Source organism: Gopherus evgoodei, chromosome 18 (genome assembly GCF_007399415.2).
Source record: "Gopherus evgoodei ecotype Sinaloan lineage chromosome 18, rGopEvg1_v1.p, whole genome shotgun sequence".
NCBI classification, from domain to species: Eukaryota; Metazoa; Chordata; order Testudines; family Testudinidae; genus Gopherus; species Gopherus evgoodei.
In genome coordinates, this window is record NC_044339.1 from 6,112,927 (window position 1) to 6,137,372 (window position 24,446).

General features: G+C 49.8%; 1 protein-coding gene across 10 annotated transcripts in view; it reads right to left on the minus strand.

Moving 5' to 3' along the window:
- ATP13A2 (ATPase cation transporting 13A2) overlaps positions 1-24,446 on the minus strand; it is a 79,657-nt gene that overhangs the window by 6,714 nt on the left and 48,497 nt on the right. For all 10 annotated transcript variants that reach the window (XM_030537744.1, XM_030537745.1, XM_030537748.1 and 7 more), the window contains 7 exons: positions 6,760-6,873; positions 5,476-5,632; positions 4,837-4,957; positions 4,046-4,170; positions 3,461-3,621; positions 2,579-2,689; positions 1,632-1,711 (listed from right to left, as the gene is read on the minus strand). In XM_030537744.1, the coding sequence (XP_030393604.1) occupies positions 1,632-1,711; positions 2,579-2,689; positions 3,461-3,621; positions 4,046-4,170; positions 4,837-4,957; positions 5,476-5,632; positions 6,760-6,873 (869 nt within the window). The remainder of the gene's footprint in view (positions 1-1,631; positions 1,712-2,578; positions 2,690-3,460; positions 3,622-4,045; positions 4,171-4,836; positions 4,958-5,475; positions 5,633-6,759; positions 6,874-24,446) is intronic.

Sequence of the window (24,446 nt, forward strand, 5' to 3'; positions counted from 1 at the left end):
AAGTCGATTCAGCTTTAAGGACAAATGCGCTAATTTCTCAATTACTTAGATTAACTAAATTTATGTCATTTGTGTAAAATATTAACTGGATTTTATTATTTTTTGGGTCACACAGTGGAGCTGCAGTCAGGGAACAGACCCCTTGGCGCTAGGCGCTGCACAAACTCAGAACAAAAAGAGAGGCCCTGCCCCAGAGAGCTTAGAATAGGTTTCTTCGTGCTGATCTGCCAAAGGCACTGTTTCCGGAATTCCGGGTTCTCCTACCAGTTTACACGCAAGTCTTGTCTACACAGGACTTCTTTGCCAAAGTTTTCCTGCCGTCGCCTCTGGTGCAGCTCCACAAACAGCAACAACAATGGGAACGCTTGTGTAGCCAAAGAGCCTGTGTCTAACCACAGCCTCACGCAGGGCGAGGCAACGCGAGGGCGTGAAGTACAGCTGGTTAAGCACTCTCATCTCTGTGGCCATTGGTGGAGACGGACCAGTTGTAGCAACAGTGGTAAGTTTTTGGCAGACAAGTTTTGTGTTGTTGTCGCCTTAGACCCCACAGCTCCCTGCACTGCTGGAAGTGCTAGTAACGTCAGTACACGATGCAGGTTGTACTGAGACCCTGACAAATTCCAAAGAGGATGGATCTAGACTGTTCTCAGTGGTGGCAGATGACAGAATAAGGAACAATGGTCTCAAGTTGCAGTGGGGGAGGTTTAGGTTGGAATTAGGAAAACCTATTTCACTAGGAGGGTGGTGAAGCACTGGAATGGGTTCCCTAGGGAGGTGGTGGAATCTCCTTCCTTAGAGGTTTTTAAGGTCAGGTTTGACAAAGCCCTGGTTGAGATGATTTAGTTGGGAATTGGTCCTGCTTTGAGCAGGGGGTTGGACTAGATACCTCCTGAGGTCCCTTCCAACCCTGACATTCTATGATTCTAAGTGCTGTCTGCCTCAAAGATGGGCTGGATTTGTAGCTGGGATACTCCAGTATCTTACAATGTAATTAGAAGCTCTCAGTCTGTCAGATCAAAGGAGGAAAAAAAAATTTAAATCCGGTGATAGTGTGGGAAAATCTATAATTCCAAGTGCTGCCAGAGAAAATTTCTTTTCCCTCTGGCTTAAAAAACCCTACAAGATCTCCCCTTCCAAAACAGCCGAAGCACCTGAGCATTTGGGTTCCGAGTCCTCTAGGACTTTCCTAAGGGTTTCTTGAATCCTGACTTTTTCATCTCTCCCTCGCAATCTGTAGTTAAAAAATCATTGTTTCCACCTGCCCACAGAAACCAGAGATGGGTATGGATCAAAAGCCAGGCTCTCAACAAGCTCAGACCTTGGGGAAAACTCAGATTTGAACGTCACAGCTCAGACCCACTCCCTCCATAAAAGGGCCAAACACCTGTGAATTCGGGGAAAAGGCTGGATCGAGGCTTTGCAGCATGAAAGTAGGGTAACCCCCAGGTTTTGGGTGGGGGAGGGAAAAGATGGAAATGGATCCAATGGCGTGGCCAGTTGCAAGTTGATTTCACAGCTGCCAAGAGCCTATGAGAAATTAAGCGTCCTGCTTTGCATTGACAAGAGGTCGCTTTGGAAGGAAGTGTTAGGTCTTACACTGTCTTGTCATCCTCCTCTTTCCCCCGACTTACTTAAGGTCTTGTAACCTGCAAACCAGCTGTGTTTTCTGGTCCGGCGACATGCGAGCGAAAATCGTGGCCTGAATCAAGATCTGAAAGGGAAAAGCTTCGTGGTCAGGTTAAGTCATGGCATCCAAAGCACTTAGGCAGAGCAACAACCAGCGAGGCTTCTGAGTAGAGACTAACGGACCACAAGCAATGGGACGACGGGAATGGCTGCTGCCCGAGAGAAGGGCCATTCTCCTTTCTGGTGTGACTCTGGTCCCTGGATTGCTTCCACGGTGGTTAGGTGGCGGCGGCGGATCGTGGCGAGCAATGTGGCTATGTAGTATCCACTGCTGGTTCCCATGGGGACTCGGGAACGTTTGTTCCAGTGATGGTGGGAACCCGCAGGAGAGGTTCCTAGCCATGGGCGGTGGGTATCATAGGCTGGGGGAGGCTGTGCCCCCCCAAACAGCCAGGTGTGGCCCCACCCATGCTCTGCCCCCATGTCCCCCTCTGTGGCTCCCCGTGTGGTGCCCCTGGCTTGGGCCGCCCGCCCTCCTGGTGCTGGGGGGCGCTAACTGGGGGTAAGGGCTGGCGGCTGCAGTGGGGGGGGCTCTGGGGTCCAGGATCTTGGGTCGGGCCAGGGGCTCACCTCCCACAGCTGGCAGTTCACGCATCACCCACGCTCCTAGCTGCGATGACACAGGGCCCTGAAATCCTACAAGGCAGGGGCTGCCTCCTTACCTGATCTGCAGGGAGACAAACTCATGGCAGCCTGGGAACGCTGCAGCTTGTGTGTCTCTGCTCTGCTACTGCCAGGTATGGGCAGAAAACAAGGAGGAGAAGCATAAAGCCCAGACTGGTGGTGGGCAGGAGACCTTTGCCATCCCCACTGCCCAGAAGACGCACGGCAGGATTCACCTCCAGCAGGCTGCTTACATGAGATGGAGGAGGCTGGAGAGGGAAGGACTCACCCTGGGTAGCAGGTGGGGGAAGTGTTCACAGACCACAGCGAAGGATTTCCCGTTCAGTGCCAAGTGGCAGGGCTGCTGCTCGAGTGAACAGCCATCCTGCTGGTACAGGCCCTGCGGAGCAAACCAGACAGGCACCCGCTCAGCTCTTCGCTGACTTCACTTCTTTCCACAGTCTAACCTAGCCCCAGCATCTGAGATCAGTGGTGGGGGGGGCAGGGAGATCACCCCTCCCACACCAAAACAAGAGCGGGGTTTGGATCAAGCTGGGCCACCCCGTCGGCCCCAAATCAGGGTCGCGCCCTGATCCACGACCCAGTCCCCAGCTCGCTGAGCCCGAGAGACGGCTCCTTGGAGATGCCCTGCCCTGGCTGAGGAAGCGCAGGCTAGATCGGATCCCACTGCCCAACGCGGCCGGAAGTTTGGGGCAGCCACGCCTGCCGGGCTCCGGTCTGGGCCTGCCTGTTCCGGCGATAGGGGGTCAGCTACAGTTCAGGGACGAGTATATTCTTGGGGGTGGGGAACCGGCCTGCCTGCAGGAGCAAGATACAGGACACTGGTACAGCTCCCAGCACAATGGGGCCCAGCTCCTGACAGGCACCTCTGAGCAACATGACACTGCAGATAATAAAGAGGAAAGGACGAGGGCAAGTTAGTGAGTCCCACTGTAGGGCCCTGGATTCCCTGTGCCATGGGATGTGTGGCATCCAGCTCTCTGCTCACCACTGTACCAGCTGGATGCCTCACAAGCTCAGCGGGGAGGAATGGGGGCCGAAGAGGGCTCTTGCATGGCCCTGTTTGTTCCATACCCCATAATACTGCATGGGGGGAAGGGATTCACACGCAAGGCTGTTGGGTTTTCCTGCCGGCCCGGCTGGGACTCACTTGTGGCTGCTCCTGCCCCTGGGAGTCATCGGAGAGGATGAATTTGAGGGCAGCGGGTTTGTTGTGGCTGGGCGGCGAGGCGTTCACGAACACCACCCGCTCCTTCAGCTCCACCATCCGGCAGCTCTTGGCCACGTTCACCGCGGTCAGCATGTTGTCCCCTGGCAAGGGGAGAGGAACGGGAGAGTTCACACCTCTCAGAGCAGTGCTGCATCGGCTCGGGGTTTCACAACCAGAACCAGACTTAACACAGCTGCTCTTCCCAAGGCTTTTAATAAATAAGGGACAATGAACACATAAGCCTCCCAGTCCCATTCCCCCTGTGAAGGGGGGCGTGGGGGGGTCCTGTTTTCTAGCTCCATTTTACAGATAAATACACTAAGGAACAGAGCAACTAGCCCAAGGACAGTCAGAGTCAGTGGCAGAGCCAAAAATAGAACCCAGGACTCCTGGCTCCCAGTCCCCTGCTCTAACCACTAGACCTCACACTTATTCCTTTACAGTTGCAATGAGCTTTAAACACGTGATCCCTTCCATAGATATGGCCTCTCCCATCCCCACCCCAGAAGCAGCTCTGCCGGTCACCTGTCACCATGACGGTGCGGATGTTTGCGTTCCTCAGCAGGTGGATCACAGGGGCCGTCTCTGCCTTGAGGACGTTTCTCATCACTAGGAAGCCAAGGAGAGTCATTCCACTCTCTACGGATTCCCTGCCAGGACACAACAGGGCACTTGGCATAAGTGTCGGATGCCAGCACAAGGTTAGGGGAGTGAATCAGACTGGCAGTTACTTTAGTGTCTGATTCTTTAAAAGCCATTTAGATCTCCTAATATTCATAGATTCAGGTCAGAAGGGACCATTGTGAGCATCTAGCCTGACCTCCTATAACACAGGCCAGAGAACTTCCATGAACTGATTTTTGTTTCAATGCTGACCCTAGAGCTATGCCAAGAAGTGATTTTTCGGTTTGCCGACATTTCCAAACAAACAAAAAAAATCATTTGGGGTTGAATGAAACATTTGACCATTTTTTCAACAGTTTTGATCAGTTTAATAAACGTAAAGAACATTTTTAAAAGAAGTCTTGGATTAAAAACAAAAAATCCCAACCTCCCCCAAAACATTTCAATTTTTTGATTTATGGTTCTTCCCCCTCCCCCGCCCCCAGCTGAGACAATTCAGTGAAACAGACACAAATTTGTGAAACGGTGCAGTGTTGCCGAAGCAACTTTTTTCTTCTCAGAAAAGAATTTTGGTCAAAAATTTTTGCCCAGCTCTAGCTGACTCAGGGAACTTGAAGTGCCCCAAGGATCACACAAGAAATGGAAGGAGAGGAAAGTGAGAAGGAAGGAAAACATCACACAGGCTCACGCACCTTGTCAGCTGCTGAGCTTCCTCAAAGGTTCTGACAGTAGTTAGCGTTTTGTAGGCGAGCCCCAGGACCCGGAAACCATCTGCAGTGTAGTGTCGTAACAACTGGGAGAAATCCAGAGGGACTGCAAGGAAGGGCTGTATCAGCAACGCAGACTACGTCCAAGGTAGGGACCAAATGCAGAACCAGTTTGGGAACAATGGCTGATCTAGTGTATATCAGCACTTTATGGGCTACTGGAAATTCAAGAGGCCACTCGTTTCATCTATTGCCCACATGGTGGTTTGATCCACTCCCTTTTGCTCCCAAGATAAGGAGCCAGGAAGTTGAAACAGCTGGCAATTGAGGTACACGATCTAGAGAGATTTGGGTGGCAGAGTTTCTTAGCCTTGTTCAGTGAGTACCTGCCCCTCCCGCCTCCCAAGTCCTAAGATGGAGCGACCAATGGGCTCCAACATCAGGCTGCCATAAACAGAGGTGTCGCTATTGTTGCTTCTCATGAAATTTGAACCATTTGCCTCCTCTCTAGGTCGTCTTTAGTGAGCAAAGGAAAATGCCAACGGGTGGTTTCCACTGTCGACAGCCAAACCCAGCAGGCAGTCAGACATCCCTAGCGGTGAGATGTGGGTCCCTGGCTTTTACCTGTTTCTTCCTTACAGAGACTGGCCACCATCTCTGGAGCCCCCTTTATGTACGCCTCTGAAGGGGCGTCGCCAGGCAGCTTCACCAGGACGCTCATCCTCTGCAGAGAGGAGGAGAACGGGAACCGACGGAGAATCCCAATGGACACCATGTGTTTCTGGGGAGGGAATGGAATCTGTGACATGCCCAGATAGTGCCAAGTGGTGCTAAGATTACATGGCACATCAGTTGTGGGTGGCAGGGTTCCAGCCATACGGTGGCACATACCTACCCGTCAGGAGCACTGCTGGCTTCTGGGGTGGTAGGAATGGCACATCTGAATGGGACCTGTGGGGGAATTTTTTTTTTTCTTTTTTGAGAGAGAGGGGTGTCAAAAATGCACGTTGGGGGGCTCTGAAACTATTCACGAATTCGAGTTGAACTTGACTAAATAATTTTGACTGAATAATGATTATTTTTCAAAGTTAAAATGTTTCATTTCAACTTTTCATTTGGGAATAGTGTTTCAAACGCTCATTTGGCCAACTAAAAAAAAGTGGGGGAAAAAAACCCCTCCCAAAAACGGCCAAATGAAAATGAAAAAACTCAAAAAAAATTTCATTTTGTGTTGACCGAAACCTTTTGATCCACTTGAAACAACAAAAGGAAACATTTCATTTTGAATCGACCCGAGAGGTATTCGTTAATCTGAAACAAAAGGTTTTTGAGTTTTCAATAGGATGAAAAATGTTGAAAAAATTCAGTATGGTTCGAATTGAGCTGATTTCCCCTCCTGGATTTTTGGGTGAGACTCCCTGAACCAAAATAATTTGCTCAGCTCTGGTGCCTGTGCCATGTGAGCTCTTTGGTGTAGCAGAGAAAGGTATGGACACAATCCAACAGCTGGCGGCTAGACAATTTCAGACTGCAAGTGGGGAGTAGATTTTTAGCAGCGAAGGGGGTTAACCATTGGAACAATTTTCCCAGGGTCATGGTGGATTCTCCATCACTGGCTATTTTGGAATCAGAAGTGGATGTTTTTCTAGGAGATGTGTGCTGGGAATTACTTTGGGGCAGTTCTCCAGCCGGTGTTATCCAGGGGTCAGACCAGATGGTCACAATGGACCCTTCTGGCCTTGGAATCTCTGTCACCCCAGCAGCAGGTGCCAACACGGTAGTTAAGAGAAACTAAGCTGCACAGGGCTGCTCCTCTCTGAAGTATAGTATAAAACATCCCCTCCCTCCCACTCCAGCGTGGCACTTTCTTCACTGTGCAATCAGGATACCAGCTAAGCAGGACCTCACCATGCCGTGGGGTTGTTCTTCCAGAGGGGGCGGCCTCATCGTCGCTAGGACCTTTGTCCCGAAGTGCTGGCCTGCATGCAGCTTGGCCTCCTCCCCTGTGGCCTCCTCCAGGATCTGAAACCAAGGAAGTTGGGCACTTTAGAACGTGCAGCCCCTTATCTCCAAGCCGAGCATCCATCCCCCACCCAACAGCTGAGCTCGCAGCACCCAGCCATACAAAACCAATGGGCTCTTTAAACAAAGGCAGCAATTTGCATTTCATATGCGGCCTCTTAGGATACGTCTACACAGCATTTTGGAGTGAGCCTCCCAGCCAGGGTCGAGGGACTTGTGCTAGTGCCTGAAGCCTTGGGTGGGGGTGGGCTTCAGAGCCCAAGTTGCGACTTCAAAGTAGTGTCTCTGTGGCTGTTTTCCAAGCACTAGTGCAAGCCTTTTTAATCCATCGGCCCCGTGCTGGGACCTGGCTCCAGATTGCTGTGTAGCCATACCCTTAGCATTGCTGACGGAGCTAGAGCTTCTTTGGCTTTAATGCACAGACACAGGAGCCAGGACAGTGCTGGATGGAGGAGAAAGTAACTCGAAAACATGTTGACATTTTAGATCTACTGATATGATGTTTAAAAAGGAAGAAAAAAAATCCAGCTCTCTCCAGCTGCAGGAGTCGCCTCTGCACAGCTCCTGCTGGCAGCGGAATGCCTGTTTCATTCGTTCATTCATTCACACTTGATCCATGAGGCAGGCAAGCGGGGACAGACTGTGGGTATGTCTACATCTAAAATTTTGCAGCGCTGGTTGTTACAGCTGTATTAGTACAGCTGTATAGGGCCAGCGCTGCAGAGTGGCCACACTTACAGCAACCAGCGCTGCAAGTGGTGTTAGATGTGGCCATACTGCAGCGCTGTTGGGCGGCTTCAAGGGGGGTTCGGGGAACGCGAGAGCAAACCGGGGAAGGAGACCAGCTTCACCGCGGTTTGCTCTCGCGTTCCCCGAACCCCCCTGCAAACCGCAGGGAAGGAGACCTGCTTGCACAGGGGTTCGGGGAACGCGAGAGCAAACCGGGGAAGGAGACCAGCTTTGCCGCGGTTTGCTCTCGTGTTCCCCGAACCCCTCTGCAAACCGCAGGGAAGGAGACCTGCTTGCTCGGGGTTCGGGGAACGCGAGAGCAAACCGGGGAAGGAGACCAGCTTTGCCGCGGTTTGCTCTCGCGTTCCCCGAACCACCCTGCAAACCGCAGGGAAGGAGACCTGCTTGTTCGGGGAACGCGAGAGCAAACCGGGGAAGGAGACCAGTTTCGCCGCGGTTTGTTCTCGCGTTCCCCGAACCACCCTGCAAACCGCAGGGAAGGAGACCTGCTTGCACGGAGGTTCGGGGAACGCGAGAGCAAACCGGGGAAGGAGACCAGCTTTGCCGCGGTTTGCTCTCGCGTTCCCCGAACCCCTCTGCAAACCGCAGGGAAGGAGACCTGCTTGCTCGGGGTTCGGGGAACGCGAGAGCAAACCAGGGAAGGAGACCAGCTTGATTACCAGACGCTTCCTCAGGTATGCTGGGATACCTGCTTATTCCACGGAGGTGAAGAAAAGCGCTGGTAAGTGTCTACATTTGATTACCAGCGCTGGATCCTCTACACCCGAGACAAAACGGGAGTACGGCCAGCGCTGCAAACAGGGAGTTGCAGCGCTGGTGATGCCCTGCAGATGTGTACACCTCCTAAGTTGCAGCGCTGTAACCCCCTCACCAGCGCTGCAACTTTGTGATGTAGACAAGCCCTGTGTCTTAGCTAACATCTCTTTGAATATTTCCAGGAACTGCTCTGACCACCTCTCCAGGGGCTGGACTTGGGGCCCCGTGAATCTTTGGAATCTTTCCCTAAACTGTAGCCAAAATAACTAGAGTTTTTTAACCTACTAGTCTGTGTGGCGTTACTGTAGCCAGTGCAGATAAATAATCCTCTGCTATGGCCTCTCTGAAGTACAATACTTGCATAGCATTTTACAGCGCCCTCTGCTCCATATTTATTATTATTAATTATTATTATTAGGGTTGGAAGGGACCTCAGGAGATCATCTAGCCCAACCCCCTGCTCAAAGCAGGACCAATCCCCAAATGGCCCCCTCAAGGATTGAGCTCACAATGTACTGCAGGAGACGCTTCTAGTAGATCAAATGTGTTGTTGGAAAAACAAAGTGCTGCAATTTAAGTGCCTTTTTCTCCACTTTCCCAACTGCGGGCATCCCCTGGCTCAAACTGTTGCTGTGTGAGACACGAGACTTTCATCAGAGTTATTGGTTCTGGAGCTATTCTAGACACTACAACCCCCACGATCAACATTCATGCCTCCCTCAGTGAAGTCACATGGGCTGGACACCCTCCAGACCGTTCAATGTACAGACAATTCATGAGTGGCAAAGCGCTTCGAGCTACAAACTAAGCAGATGGCACACATTTCTTCGCCCCAAGGTCTCCATCTCTCTGTTCAGGCCAGCGGTGCCCTGAACAGCTCCTGGATGATGCGGGCAGCAAACAAACATGGAGAGCGAGGCCATCCAGGGACCTCTTGCTTTGCTACAAAGGAGGCCTGGGGTTGAGTGCCAGAGTCCTGCACTCAGAGCAAAAGCACCATGTGTGGAGTGGGGTGGGGGGAAATGCCCTGGAGCCCTCCGTTAGCCAATGCATACAGATTACACACACACACACACACAATCACATTAATAGCTTTTATGCTCATGGTATTAATATTGCACCTGTGTTGGGTAATCATATTAAACTGAATCATGCTTATTCCTGCTCACCTGTGCTAAGGCCTATATCCCACAATGCCCCAGGACAAGTTCAGCTTAGCACTTGGCATAGGCAAATACAGAAACTGTTAAGAGTTAGATGGACGAGCGTTATGTACTAATGTGCAATATCTGGAACCAAAGTACAATGCGGTGCAAGGAACTAGTGTAAGATGTAGGAACGCTTTAGGGAGTAGTGTTAAGTCACGTAATGACTGGCATTTATTATTCAAAACGAGAGAGGGGAAGATACAGGGAGGCACCAAACAAAGCTGGTATCAGCTGGCTAGTTCAACATGAAGTTGAAGTGGTGTGAACAGCGTTGTGTAAACACCCATGCTACAAATGATGGCTAGTTTAAGGCAGGGCCGCCGAGAGGATTCAGGGGGCCTGGGGTCTTTGGCGGCGGGGGGTGCCTGCTGCCGAATTGCTGCTGAAGACATGGCACTTCGGCAGCGGGGGCCTGGTACTTTGGTGGCAGGTCCTGGGGCGGAAGGAACCCCCTGCTGCGGGACTTCAGGGCACTTCGGCAGCGGGTCCCAGAGCAGAAGGACACCCCCCCACCGCCGAACTGCCGCTGAAGACCCAGCACTTTGGAGGCGGGTCCCAGGGTGGAAGGACCTCCCGCCATAGGTCTTCGGGGAACTTCAGCGGTGGATCCTGGGGTGGAAGGACCCCCTGCCACAGGTCTTTGGGGCACTTCGGAGGTGGGTCCTGGTGCAGAAGGACCCTCTGCCACCGAGGACCTGGAGTGGAAGGACCCGGGCCCTGTGAGAGTTTTCCGGGGTCCCCTGGAGCGAGTGAAGGACTCCGCTCCAGGGACCCCAAAAAACTCTTGTGGGGGCCTCTGCGGGGCCTGGGGAAAATTGGCCCCTTTGCCCTCACCTCGGCGGCCCTGGTTTAAAGGGACATTTGGGAAGCACGTCTTCTGAGCAAGGTGAACTGAACACGCTGCGAGAATTCACTTCCTGGGAAGGACTGGTGATGTATTAACTCTTTCTTTCCTGTACCATTTTACTCTGTCTTTAGACAATACCCAAGTCCAGCCAGATTTATTGGGTCTCTTGAACGTTACTAATATTGAACCACAAGCGTTGCCAATCAGTTGGTTACACCTTTCAGTGAATAGTTGGTGAGCCATGCAGGAGCCATTAGCTAAGCATAAGGCAATGGGTAATTTGGATTCAGGATAGTAACTTCATAGTGGTTGGATTTTGGGGGCTAGCGGTCCTAACTACGCGTGCAGCAGGCTAGCCTGGTTGGGGGGGAAGGGAAGTGTTACATTGGCAAAACACCTTAAATAACCAGTTAAACTAATAAAAGCCAACTATTTTTCTGGGCATAAAGCCATACTTTAAGAAAAGACGGTTACTCACCTTCGTAACTGTTGTTCTTCGAGATGTGTTGCTCATATCCATTCCAGTTAGGTGTACGCGCCGCGCGTGCACATTCGTCGGAAAACTTTTACCCTAGCAACTCAGTGGGCCGGCAGGTCGCCCCCTAGAGTGGCGCCACCATGGCGCTCCATATATACTCCTGCCGGCCCACCCGCTCCTCAGTTCCTTCTTGCCGGCTACTCCGACAGTGGGGAAGGAGGGCGGGTGCGGAATGGATATGAGCAACACATCTCGAAGAACAACAGTTACGAAGGTGAGTAACCGTCTTTTCTTCTTCGAGTGATTGCTCATATCCATTCCAGTTAGGTGAATCCCAAGCCTTACAAAGGCGGTGGGGTCGGAGTGAAATGTGGCAGAATAAAACTGCCGAGCCAGAGGCTACAGCCTCTCTTGACTGCTGAACCAGGGCATACTGCGAAGCAAAGGTAAGGACCGAGGACCAATGGAGCTTCGTGACAGGTCTCGTGGGTAGAAACACGAGCCAGCAAGGCGGCAGATGAAGCCTGAGCCCTGGTAGAATGCACGGTGATGTGGCTTGGGGAAATATGAGCCAAATCAGAACAAGTGGGGATGTCCGCCATCACCCAAGATGAGATCCTCTGAGAGGAAAACAAGCAAGCCCTCCCTTTGGCCCGCTACCGGGGCAGAGCTGGGGCACCTTAGGAAATGATTCTGTCAGCACAACATAATGCGAGCACTCCACAGATGTCCAAGGAGTGCAACGGTTATGCCCATTGCGTTGAGCTGTGGGTAACATGAAAGGCCAAAACACCTTAGGGAGGAAAGCCGGGTGCGGTCACAACTGCACCTTGTCTTTGTGGAACCTTCGTAAGAGCTCTGATCTCAGAGACCCGTCTGGCCAAGACTAGGTTGAGGCCCCAGGGCGGGGCTGGGCGGCGCACCCGAGGGTGCAAGCGCTCCAAGCCCTTGAGGGACCTCGAACCCATAGAGCGTGGGACACTGAACGTCCATCTTAGCCTGCTGGAAGGTAGGGACGGCTGCTGAGAGTATCCTCAGCGATGATACCGCCAGATCCTGCCGCTGAAGGCCAGAGGCAGGCCAAATAGAGGGGATCGAGACCTCAGCAGGAGCAAGATCGAGCGTACTGCAGCTGTAAAGGAAACGCTTCCACCTGGCTCGGTACGTTGACCAGGTGGAAGGCTGCCTGTCACCCCAACTCAGGTACGCAGGAGCCACCGTGAGGCGAAGAGGCTGCAGGTCCGAGTGACGAAGCCTGTCATTGCCCTGAGTGATGAGGTCTGGGCTGACAGGCCGAGCAACGTGGTATGTCAGTGCTGCCTGGACCACTCTGGAGTGATCATGATGACGCACGCTCCGCCCCTGCGGAATTTGAGCAGGACGTAACGAACCAGTGGGAACAGCGGGAAGGCATAATGCAGTTGGCCGTTCCACGGTATCAGGAATGCGTCCAAGATCGATTCCGAGGAGAGACCTTGGAAGGAGCAGAACACCTGGCATTTCCTGCACTCGCGGTGAGCGAACAGGTCTGTGTGAGGAACCATTTCCACCTCCGGAAAGCGGGACGCCTCACATGGGGCAGAGTGATGACTCGTAAGACAGGAAAGACCTGCTGAGTCAAAGAGATAAGACGTTCCGAACGCCTGGGAGAAAGGACGTCGCCAGCTCCATCGAGCGGGCCATGCAAAAGACCCGGAAATGGATGGCCTCCTGACAAAAAAGGGGGGAGGACTATGTCCCCCCTGAATGCTTATGAAGCACCTGGCCATTGTGTTGGCTGTAAACACCGAGATACAACGGCCTCGCAGCTGCCGCTGGAACCCCTGGCATGCCAGGCGGACTACTCTGATTTTTGGGGCATTAATGAGGAATGCCAGCTCCCTAGAAGACCGAAGGCCTTAAGCTCGGAGGTGACCATGAGCACTCGAGCAGAGAGATGATGCGTCCGCCGTCAGGGGCAGTGAGGGCTGGGGCGGATGAAACCGCATCCTGTCCACACCAAGGAGGGGGTTAGCCACCACTCTAGGGAGCCTAAGGCGTTCGAGGGAACGGTGACTACCATGACCATTGGCTCCCTGTCCAAGCGGTACGCCGAGGTGGGCCGGACTTGGAGAGGACGGAGGCGGAGCTTGGCGTGCTTGGTTACAAACTTGCGGGCAACCATGGACCCAGGAGACTGAGACAAGAACGAGCTGAGGTCGTTGGGAAAGCCTTCAGACCTCAGATGATTGATGCCATCGCCTAAAACCGCAGTTGCGATAAGCAGGCTCCGGCTAGGTAGGAGACCAAGATAGCCCCTAGGAAGCCCAACCTCTGCGTGGGAACCAGAGTGGATTGCTCTATAGTAATCATCAGGCCTTGATCTGTGAATAAGACCGTGACGATGCCCACGGCTGAGTGGGTTGTGCGTCAGAGTCTCCTCGGATAAGCGAATCGTCCCAATACGGAAAAACGCATATCCGACATAGCTACGGTAGGCGGCGACTATGGCCGTAAACCGGGAGTATTCACCGCTGGCTATAAAGCGGAGGCATCTCCCGTGCGGAGGGAAGATGGCATTGCGAAAGTACGCGTCCTTCCTATCCAGGGCGGCATAGTAGCCCCCAGGAGGCAAGGATGGAATAATGGTTCCCAGGGATACCATGCAGAACTTTAACCTTATCCCAAACCGGTTGAGTCCATGCAGGACCAGGGAGGTCTGAGACCTGTGTTCGAGTGGGGAACTAGGGCATAACGGGAGTAAAACCCCTAGCCCCTTTCGTCCGCTGAAGGGGGACAGGGCTGGAGCAATTTAAAGGTGGTACCTATGCTCCATCGTGCGCAGGACCCAGCGATCTAAAAGTAACTGGGGCCATGCCAGGAGAAAGCGGGATCAGGACCCCGTCCTGCGACTGGTACACCGCCCTCCGACGAACCTTGGAAGGTCCGTCTTTGGTCCCAGTGGTAATTGCGAGGGACCTCGACTCTGGCTTTTTAGGGGGCCTGACGTTTGTCTGCGACCACCTTGGCCTTGCCGTTTTCCAGAGTTCTGCCTCTGGCTAGGCACAGAGTATGGCGGCTGGGGCCATAAAGGCCTGCGTTTGGTCGCAAGCGTATACACGCTGAGACGCATTAGGACCCTATTGTCCAGCAGGCTTCGCAGTCTGGGGCTGTCTCTGCCGCGAAGATGCCTTTACCAACAAAGGGTAAATTCTTTCCCCCGTCCTCCAAGACGGCAGCGAACTCTAGGTGGGAGGTTCGAGGGAGAAACTCCTCCACCCAGGTGCTATAATTATCGCAGCTAAGCAAGGCTTGTTGCTTTGCTACCCAGAGGCGTAGGGCCCCTGCAGAGTACACCTTGCATTCGCCAAGGCTCTTTCTGCTTCGGGGCTGGCGCCCGCTGGCCATGATATCAGGATCGTGGTCCTGAGCATAAAATCTGCGCATATGGGATGACACGGATGCGTGTCCGGATGGCCATGGAGGTACTAAAAGAAGGCACGGGCCGAGTCTCTGACTCACTCGGACCTTGCCCAACTCGGCACCGGGGACCGGCATCGGGAGGCGTATCGGTACCTGGAACGAGATCCAGACCCGCAACCAGAACGGTGTCGGGAGGTCGACCGAGATCTCGAGGCTCGGAGAAGAGCTACAGGAGTCAAGGTACCTGCCCCGGTGCCAGATGTCGGAACGGTGCCGATAGCGGGTCGGCGAACGGGATACCGACCGGTGCAGCGAGTGTGACCAGTACCGAGGAAAACAGTACCGGGACTGCCAGTGGTGTCCGGCGTGCCGACAGGACTTGGAGTGTCTGCGGGACCGTGATCATGGACGGTGCCGCTCTGCTGTACTGACAGGGGACAGTCCCTTGAAGAGACTGTATTACCCGTACCGGCGGTGCCCGGGTCAGGCAGCACTGACTCTGTCATGGCACTGAGAGCCCTCGCCGTTGGTAACATCTCCGGCGTGCAGGGAACAGCAGGCTCAACCACAGTGCGTACTGGGGAGCTGTCAGGCACCGGATTCGACGGCCCTCGTGGGGCCGGGATCCACGGTACCGAGGTCATTAGAGCTTCGGTAGGTGCCGGTGCCGGGCGAACCGAGTTAGATAAGCTGTCTGGCTGCGGTGCCGTCAGCACTGAAGCAGCGGGAGTAATACGCTCAACCACGGCGCGTGCCGGGGAGCCGTCGGGCACCGGATTCGATAGCCCTTGTGGGACTGGAATCGACGGTGCCGATAGAAGCAGCCGGAACAGGAGCTCAACCACGGCGCGTGCCTGGGAGCCGTCAGGCACCGGATTCTACGGCCCTTGCGGGACCGGGATCGACGGTGCCGACGTCATCGGTGCCGCAGCAGGTGTCGGTGCCGGGCGATCCGACTTAGACTAGCTCTCTGACCGCGGTGCCGTTGGCACGGAAGCAGCCGGAGCATTAGCTCGACCACGGCGCGTGCCGGGGAGCCGTCAGGCACCGGATACTACGGCCCTTGCGGGACCGGGATCGACGGTGCCGACGTCATCGGTGCCGCAGCAGGTGTCGGTGCCGGGCGATCCGACGTAGACGAGCTCTCTGGCTGCAGTGCCGTTGGCACGGAAGCAGCAGGAGCAATACGCTCAACCACGGCGCGTGCCGGGGAGCCGTCAGGCACCGGATTCTACGGCCCGTGTGGGACCGGGATCGACGGTGCCGACGCCATCGGTGCCGCAGCAGGTGTCGGTGCCGGGCGATCCGACGTAGACGAGCCCTCTGGCTGCGGTGCCGCTGGCACGGAAGCAGCAGGAGCAATACGCTCAACCACGGCGCGTGCCGGGGAGCCGTCAGGCACCGGATTCTACGGCCCGTGTGGGACCGGGATCGACGGTGCCGACGCCATCGGTGCCGCAGCAGGTGTCGGTGCTGGGCGATCCGACGTAGACGAGCCCTCTGGCTGCGGTGCCGCTGGCACGGAAGCAGCAGGAGCAATACGCTCAACCACGGCGCGTGCCGGGGAGCCGTCAGGCACCGGATTCTACGGCCCTTGTGGGACCGGGATCGACGGTGACGACGTCATCGGTGCCGTAGCAGGTGTCAGCGCCGGGCGATCCGACTAGACGAGCTCTCTGGCTGCGGTGCCGCTGGCACGGAAGCAGCAAGAGCAATACGCTCAACCACGGCGCGTGCCGGGGAGCCGTCAGGCACCGGATTCTACGGCCCTCGTGGGACCGGGATCGACGGTGCCGACGTCGTCGGTGCCGGGCGAGCCATCTTAGACGAGCTGTCTAGCTGTGGTGCAGCTGGCACAGAAGCAGCAGGAGCAGTAAGCTCTACCACGGCGCGAGCCGGGGAGCTGCCAGGCAGCGGATTCCCTGGTCCTGGGGGACTGGAATCGACGGAGCCGAAGTCATCGGTGCCTCTGCAGGTGACGGTGCCGGATAACGCAACTGAGGCGAGCTCTCTGGCTGCGATGCAGGTGGCACGGAAGTAGCGGGAGCAGGGGGCTCAACCACGGCGCGTGCCGGGGAGCCGCCAGGCACCAGCAGGAATCGTAGACTCTCTCGACCTCGGAAGAAGGGAGCGGTGCCGAGTCGACATCGGTGCCGGCGACGGTCGGTGCCGAAAGGCCTTGGTGGTACCGGCGGGGTCCGGTGCCGAGGAGGCGCTTCTGCCCGCCGCTTGAACATCGCTCCGCGCCCAAGGTGGAGGGGCAAGTGAAAGTCCCGCACCTTTTTGTTCTCGGCTTAAAAGCCTTGCAAATGGGGCACTTATCTGTCAAGTGTGATTCCCTGAGGCACTTCAACAGGAGTCATGTAGATCTCTCTTCGGCCGCGGCTTCTGGCAAGCCGGGCCCCTTTTTAAAACCCGGTGAGCCATGCATGGCTCCGGCACTGGGCTCATGGAAGGGGCTACTTCCTGAACCCCGCTAACTAAACTAACCATACAAATATATATATAAAAGTGTTATAACTGCATAATTATATACGAGAAAACGAGTAGCTAGGGAAGTGGAGGTCAGCTAAGCCGCGCTCCACTGTTCCAACGACCGACACGGGCGGTAAGAAGGAACTGAGGAGCGGGTGGGCCGGCAGGAGTATATATGGAGCGCCATGGTGGCGCCACTCTAGGGGGCGACCTGCCGGCCCACTGAGTTGCTAGGGTAAAAGTTTTCCGACGAATGTGCACGCGCGGCGCGTACACCTAACTGGAATGGATATGAGCAATCACTCGAAGAAGAATATATAAAGACTAATTACAAAGGAATCTTTTTCTGGGCCGGATGCCCAGATACAGCAAAACGTTAAAACAGCAAAATGCCCAAATCCAAGAATTAGCAGTAATGATGGACGAAAACCATCATAAAAGAGCTCTCAAAATCTTTTGTACGAAAACATGCGACTAATTATGGGGCTGGTTCACCCACGCGGGTCACAACCCCAGGATTCTCTCTGTGAGATGAAAGTTAAACAAATGAGGAAACAAGTCCAAGGACTAAAAGGAGGCTTAAAGCTAGAACAAGATCAAAGTGGGAGATTAAAACAGCAAACGGACAATATCAGCCATTGTGATGGAGTTGTACCTTGCTTATAGTTTACAAGAATGAAGGGAAGACCAGGAGATTGTCAGGTAAGGTACGGCCAACAGGAGGGACAGAAGTTACGCTTTTTAACCTGTCTTTGCTAGCTTTAAAACATGTATTAACTGGCCCAGAAACAGTTCACTGCAGCAGGAAGTGCAGACACAAGCAACAGGGACTTGGGTAACAAATTCAGCTTGTGCAGGGACAGTAGCAGTGCTCGATCTCCTCCCAGAGCGGGGAAAAAACCCAGGAGTCCTGGCTCCCAGCCCCCCGGCTCTAACCCACCAAACCCCACTCCCTTCTCTGAGCTGTAACTTTTTATTTGATTTAAAGTGAATGTAGTAATGTGCTATGACGCCACCGTGGGTTCGGCGCTGGTCACTACAGTTTCCAGCTCAGAAAAGTCAAAGTAAGTCACCTCTGCTACTTGCTTCAGATTTAGAGTCTCTAGGAACACAAACAATCAAGGATAGTGACCAACACACTGACATTCACAAGTACAAGGTCTTATAAAATTGATAAAACAGACTAAAGTTACAATTAAGTTTATAATTACCCAAGCATATAGAAATCCTATAAAGACCAATGCACAAACTACAAATGTACTTATACAGTACTCACATCTTTAATGATACTCAAACTCTGATGGTTGCCCTGCCCAATGAGCCTCAGTAGAGGGATGGTTCCTGCTGGGGTTTTCCTGTAGGGAACTCATTTTACCCAATTTGGGCACCCTCTTTTTATAACGTGATTCTAACTACACCTCATTAGCATTTACACACATGGTGCACCCTACGTAAAAGAATAAATGGACACAAATCAGACCTCAGGAATGCTAACATACAAAAGCTAGTAGGAGAACACGTCAATCTCCCTGGACATTCAATAACAGATTTAAAAGTAGCCATCCTTCAACAACAACAACAAAAAAAATTCAAAATCAGACTTCAAAGAGAAACTGCAGAACTACAATTCATTTGCAAATTCAACACCATTAATTTCGGATTGAATAGGGGCTGGGAGTGGCTGGCTCACTACAAAAGCAACTTTCCCTCTCTTGGTATGGACACCTCCTTATCAATTATTGGGAGTGGACTATAGACTCATAGACTAAGGTCAGAGGGGATCATTATGATCATCTAGTCTGACCTTCTGCACAAGGGAGGCTACAGAATCTCACCCACCCACTCCTGTAACAAACCTTTAACCTATGTCTGAGTTTTTGAAGTCCTCAAATCATGGTTTAAAGACCTCAAGGTGCAGAGAATCCTCCAGCAAGTGACCCGTTCCCCACGCTGCAGAGGAAGGCAAAAAACCTTCAAGGCCTCTTCCAATCTGCCCTGGAGGAAACTTCCTTCCCGAACCCAAATATGGCAATCAGTTAAACCCTGAGCATGTGGGCAGGGCTCACCAGCCAGCATCTAGGAAAGAATTATCTGCAGTAACTGAGATCCCACCCCATCTAACATCCCATCACAGGCCAGTGGCAATATTTACCACTAATAATCAAAGATCAATTTATTGACCAAATTTAGTCTATTCCATCATCCCATCCTCTCCATAAACTTATCAAGCTTAGTCTTAAAGCCAGATATGTCTTTTGCCCTCACTACTTCCCTTGGAAGGCTGTTCCAGAATTTCACTCCTCTAATGGTTAAAAATCATCTAATTTGAAATCTAAATTTCCTAATGTCCAGTTTATATCCACTTGCTCTTGGGTCCACATTGGTACTAAACTTAATTAATTCCTCTCCCTCCCTGGTATTTATCCCTCCGATATATTTATAGAGAGCAATCAAATCCCCCCCCAACCTTCTTTTGGTTAGCCTAAACAAGCCAAGCTCTTTGAGTCTCCTTTCATAAGGCAGGTTTTCCATTCCCCGGATCATCCTAGTAGCCCTTTCTCTGTACCTGTTTCAGTTTGAATTCATCCTTCTTAAACATGGGAGACTAGAACTGCACACAATATTCCAGATGAGGTCTCACCAGTGCCTTGTATAACGGTACTAACACCTCCTTATCTCTACTGGAAATACCTCGCCTGATGCATCCCAAGACCACATTAGCTTTTTTCATGGCCATATCACATTGGCATCTCGTGGTCATCCTGTGATCAACCAATACTCTGAGGTCCTTCTCCTCCTCTGTTACTTCCAACTAGGGTGACCAGACAGCAAGTGTGAAAAATCGAGACAGAGGGTGGGGGGTAAAAGAAGCCTATATAAGAAAAAAAATCCAAAAATCGGGACTGTCCCTATAAAATCAGGACATCTGGTCACCCTACTTCCAACTGATGCGTCCTCAAATTTGTAACAAAAATTATTGTTATTAATCCACCCTGACTGAACTGGCCTTGTCAACACTGGGTATCTTTTAAGCAAAAAATTACTCAATGTTAATTTTTTGCAGTACCACAGATTGGCACATCTTTCCCCATAATCCTGTGGCATCAGGTCATTCTTTGGTCACTTACTTATGTCAAGCATTTCTTACGCCTATGGCTTAGTATGGCTAAGCTGGCATTTTATAGGACTAAGCCTGTAGGTCCTGCATTTCAGCCCTCTTTACTTCGATACTTAATGCATACTGCTCCCTTCTAATTACTAATCAATCTCATACTTCTACAATGAGTAGAATGTAAATCTATTTTGCATACAATGATTATATATGACATGACATGTTAGTTAATCCTAACATCACACAATAAATGAGTGATAAACTGAAGTCATTGGTTACACAGCTAATGGCATAGCCTTCTGTCGCTAACGTTTTTACATTTGGGTCAAGTTTTTCCTTTACGCCCTTTCTCTGTCCAAACCCTCCCTCTTTCATTTCTTCTCTTGTACTACTCGCTTGGCTCCGTTTGCTACACTCGCTGCTGCAGCCTGTACTTTAAAATGCCCTCACAAAGTTAATTAATCTCCACTGGCTTATGTTTCCCTCCCTTCCTATACTGCTTCCTCCATTTCTGTCTTCCCCCCTTGTTTTAGGATTTATAATTATTATGGAAAAACGCCCATTGCACAAAGAGATGGGGGAACTGAAAAACAACAACAAAGAAATAATCAAAATACTTCAAATAAAAGCTTCACTTTAATTAAGTCCTGTAAAACTAATGATTTGAACCCTTCAGGAATGCAACAACTGAAGGAACTCCTAACTTTCTTGAAGATATGGTTGCCAATGTGAAAGTAGAATGAATTATATCGTGAAAATAGAAAGGATTAAAGAAATGCTGTCTGTACCTTTAAGCAAAATTGTTGGAATGCTGCAATCCAGGTGTCAGCAATACAGACATTAACATACAACAATTGCACCATTTAAGGGCAATTGGTGAAGTATAAGCCTTAGATCGATAAGAGTTAGTAAGGAAGTAGGATATGCATGCTGTGCCCCAGGTGAATTTTACTGTTTTGCTTTCTTTGTCCCTTTGTCTAATTCCTGCTCTTTTATCTGTATAAATAAGACTGTTTGGGTCTTGCATGGCCACTCACATTATCTGGGTGTTATTGGCAGAGCACTGTATTAATAAAACAGAGTGGTCTGACAAATTGTGAGTCCTGATTCTAACTTTGACACCAAGAAACAAAAATGCTAATTTTTCTTCTAATCCTAGCCACTAATATATGATACATGGGCTTTTTCTTATTTCTATACAATAGTGTTCTTAAGGTAAAAGTAACGTAAAAAGCCTTAAGTTAATTAAACTAATACAAGGAAGTACGCAAATAATGTCATAGGGATTTTTATCAATTCTTATTACACATTTTAAATAAAAAGGTAACAAAACAAATAACCTGCCACATTACATGTCAGTTCTGTGAATGTTTGTTTTCTAAAATGCATTGCCTTAATAACATTAAGCTCTTAATCACGTATCTTGTATAGGTATAAATACAATTTTGGTACCACTCGTCTTTAATGGTAAGTTTGTCCTATATGTTATGCATAGTGTGTGTGCCATATGACTTTGTTTTTATGTTGTTTGTTGCAAAAAAAAAAAATCAAAAAAATCAATTTTGCACTCATTATCAAATATATATTAGTGGTGCCGCACTATTTTGACATTGTAGTTGGGTTATAACCATCTTCTCAGAATAGCAATTCAATGTTTTTGCAAAGCCCAAAAAGGCCACAGTGACTAACGTATGTACATGTATTTCTGCCCCATTAAGTAATTCAATTGCAAACAAAGATTTCTTTTTTTATTATTAATCAAAAAACTTTTTTGTTCAAGAAAAAAAAAACCTGAAGGGGAGAACCTCAATACTGATGCAAAAGTATTACTAAAACCATCACTTTTAAAAGGCTTTATAAACTTGTTTGTGCCTTTATTAGTATTGAAATACGGTTATAGCTGTGTCATAGCAATTTTTAAAAAAAAATATAACAATAGACATTGTGTCTGGTTATACTGCAAAACATGACAGCTAATCAAATAAATTGCAACAGGTTTCTATCTGTGTCTCTCAAGCATCAACAAATGTCAAAAGTTTATTTACCCTCAACGTGTTTGAATAAATCTGCATTTAAACTTCGTTTTGCTTTCGTTTTTACACTATTTGCTTCTGTGCTATCATAACAAAAGTGTTGGCTATTAACCTTTGTGCTTTCAAATATTTACCTAAAGTTGAATTGCTACAAACACCAAATTAACTCGCAAAAGCTTGGGTAAAAAGGTCTATCGCTAACTCTCTTCTTAAAACAGAGCGCCTGGGGCAGGAGAAACAGCAATCTATCTTCTCACAGAAGATTGTGAGCATCGGACTTAGCTGTCAAGTACTATATTTATTATGGAAAACTAGCAATGCCCATGTTAAGGAAGTACAAATAAATTATATATAACAAAGGAATAAAAAAAAATAAAGAATAAAAAACCAGCTTCTGTCATATGCTGAACAAAAGCATAATTTGGTCCCTATTACATGGGAAATAAACTGAGCTCATCTGTGTATAAATTTGGATTACTGGAAACAAAAGAGATGTGGAGAAATTTATCACATTAGCCAACTTAAGCTGTTGAAAGGTGCATCCCACAAACCAGAGATAGGAATATATCAGTGACCAGTGAAGAAACCCCCAGGCATCAGAAGAAATAGAAAAGATAACAAGTGCTTTATAAATTACAGATTGGCCAACTACACTTTAACCTACCATTTATGGATCATTGTGTAAGCAATCGACTATAGAAGCATTAGAGACACCACTAGTCTGGGCAGGTCTAAGTGTTATTTAAACTGTATATTACTAAGCACAGTGAGTTTATGCATAGATCTGTGGTTTTGATTCTCTCTCATTAGAACACAGCTACATTTGTTTTTTGTTTAAAAGGAAATGTATCATTGTTGTGTAAGTCTTTGTTAATCAGTATAATAGCATCTTATCAAGATCATGCGTAAGACTCAATAGCTGGGCGAAAGACTGTTCTACAGTCTGGTATTTTTCAAATAGACGAATCAAAAAATTAGACAGAATTATGGATTGTATTTCAGGATTATTTGGATCTAAAATGTCTATTTGGAACAGGGCTGCTGTAGAAAATAAAAAAAGTCACTATTTTGAACATCAGACAGCTGAAACGGTCTCTAAACTGATCATTTGTGACACTGAGGACCTAGCTACTAAAAAAAGGGTATGTGGTGTATAATATGCATAACATTGCTAAGCTGCTTTAACCAAACAAGAAAAAAAAATGTATGAATTAGTCACAAAACATAATAAGATAATAAGGAAAAATTGTGTAGGTTAAAAAAAAAAAAGCTGCTTATGGGAGTTATGCATTACTTACCATAACATTCCAAAGGAAAAACTGCCTAATCTGCCTAAATTCACAGTCCATTTTGATCAATTTCATGGCCATAGAATTTAAAAAAAAAAAAATCATAAATTTGATGATTTCAGCTATTTAAATCTGAAATGTCACAGTGCTGTAACTGTAGAAGTCCTGACTCAAAAAAAGGTGTGTGTGTGTGTGTGTGTGTGTGTGTGTGTGTGTGTGTGTGTCTCACAAGGTTATTGTATGAGGGGTTGCAGTATTGTTACCCTTACTTCTGTGCTGCTGATGCTGGCAGGGTGCTGCCTCCAGACCCGTGCACCTGGCCAACAGCCATCGCTCTCTGCCACCCAGCTCTGAAGTCAGCACAAAAGTAAGGGTGGCAATACTGCGACCCCCCCCAAAATAATCTTGCGACCCCCCTGCAACTCCCTTTTGAGTCAGGGCCCCTAGTTTAAGAAAGCCTGGTCTCTCCTGTGAAATTGATATAGTATAGAGTAAAAGCCCACAAAAGGACAGATTTCATGGTCTATGATGCGTTTTTCATGGCCATGAATTGGGTAGGGCCCTACTTATTAATTATAAGCAATTAGCGAGGGGGTACTGCTCTCTGTGTAGAACAAAAACTGCTGTAAATTGGCAATGCGCTACGTTGTGCAAACAAATTCTCTTTAGCACAATCTGTACTTTGGGGTCAGACACATCGTATCCTAATACATCCTAAAACCATACTGCTCGGTGTCTGGTTCTATGTATATTTCTTTTATGGTATTGTTACAAATACTAGATACTGACACTTAAACATTTGATAAGTTGGCAACTGTGCATTCAGTAGGTTACCCAAAAAGGGGCATCTATAAAAGTACCTCAGCTACTTGTTTCAGTGCCAATCTGGAGGGGTGGGGGAGAAATCACTATTTTTCTGTTAAGGGATATCAATACACGTGTAATATTTTTTTTGACATTGCATCTTCCGTGTGTGTCCATGCAGGCCTGGATCACTATCATGAGAAAGCAAAGCTAGCAAGCTTCACATGGCATGAGATAGCAGCGGCTAAGAGGCAATCACCGGCAATGAGGGTAACCTATAATACGAATAGGCAGCACTGGAAGTGACTAATTATAAGAAATGCATGTATGGGAGACCTCACTTTTGATGTCACTACTCCAGACCTTTGTTTTAGGTCGGTACAGTGCCATGCAATACTAATGCCTAGCCCAGTTTTTCA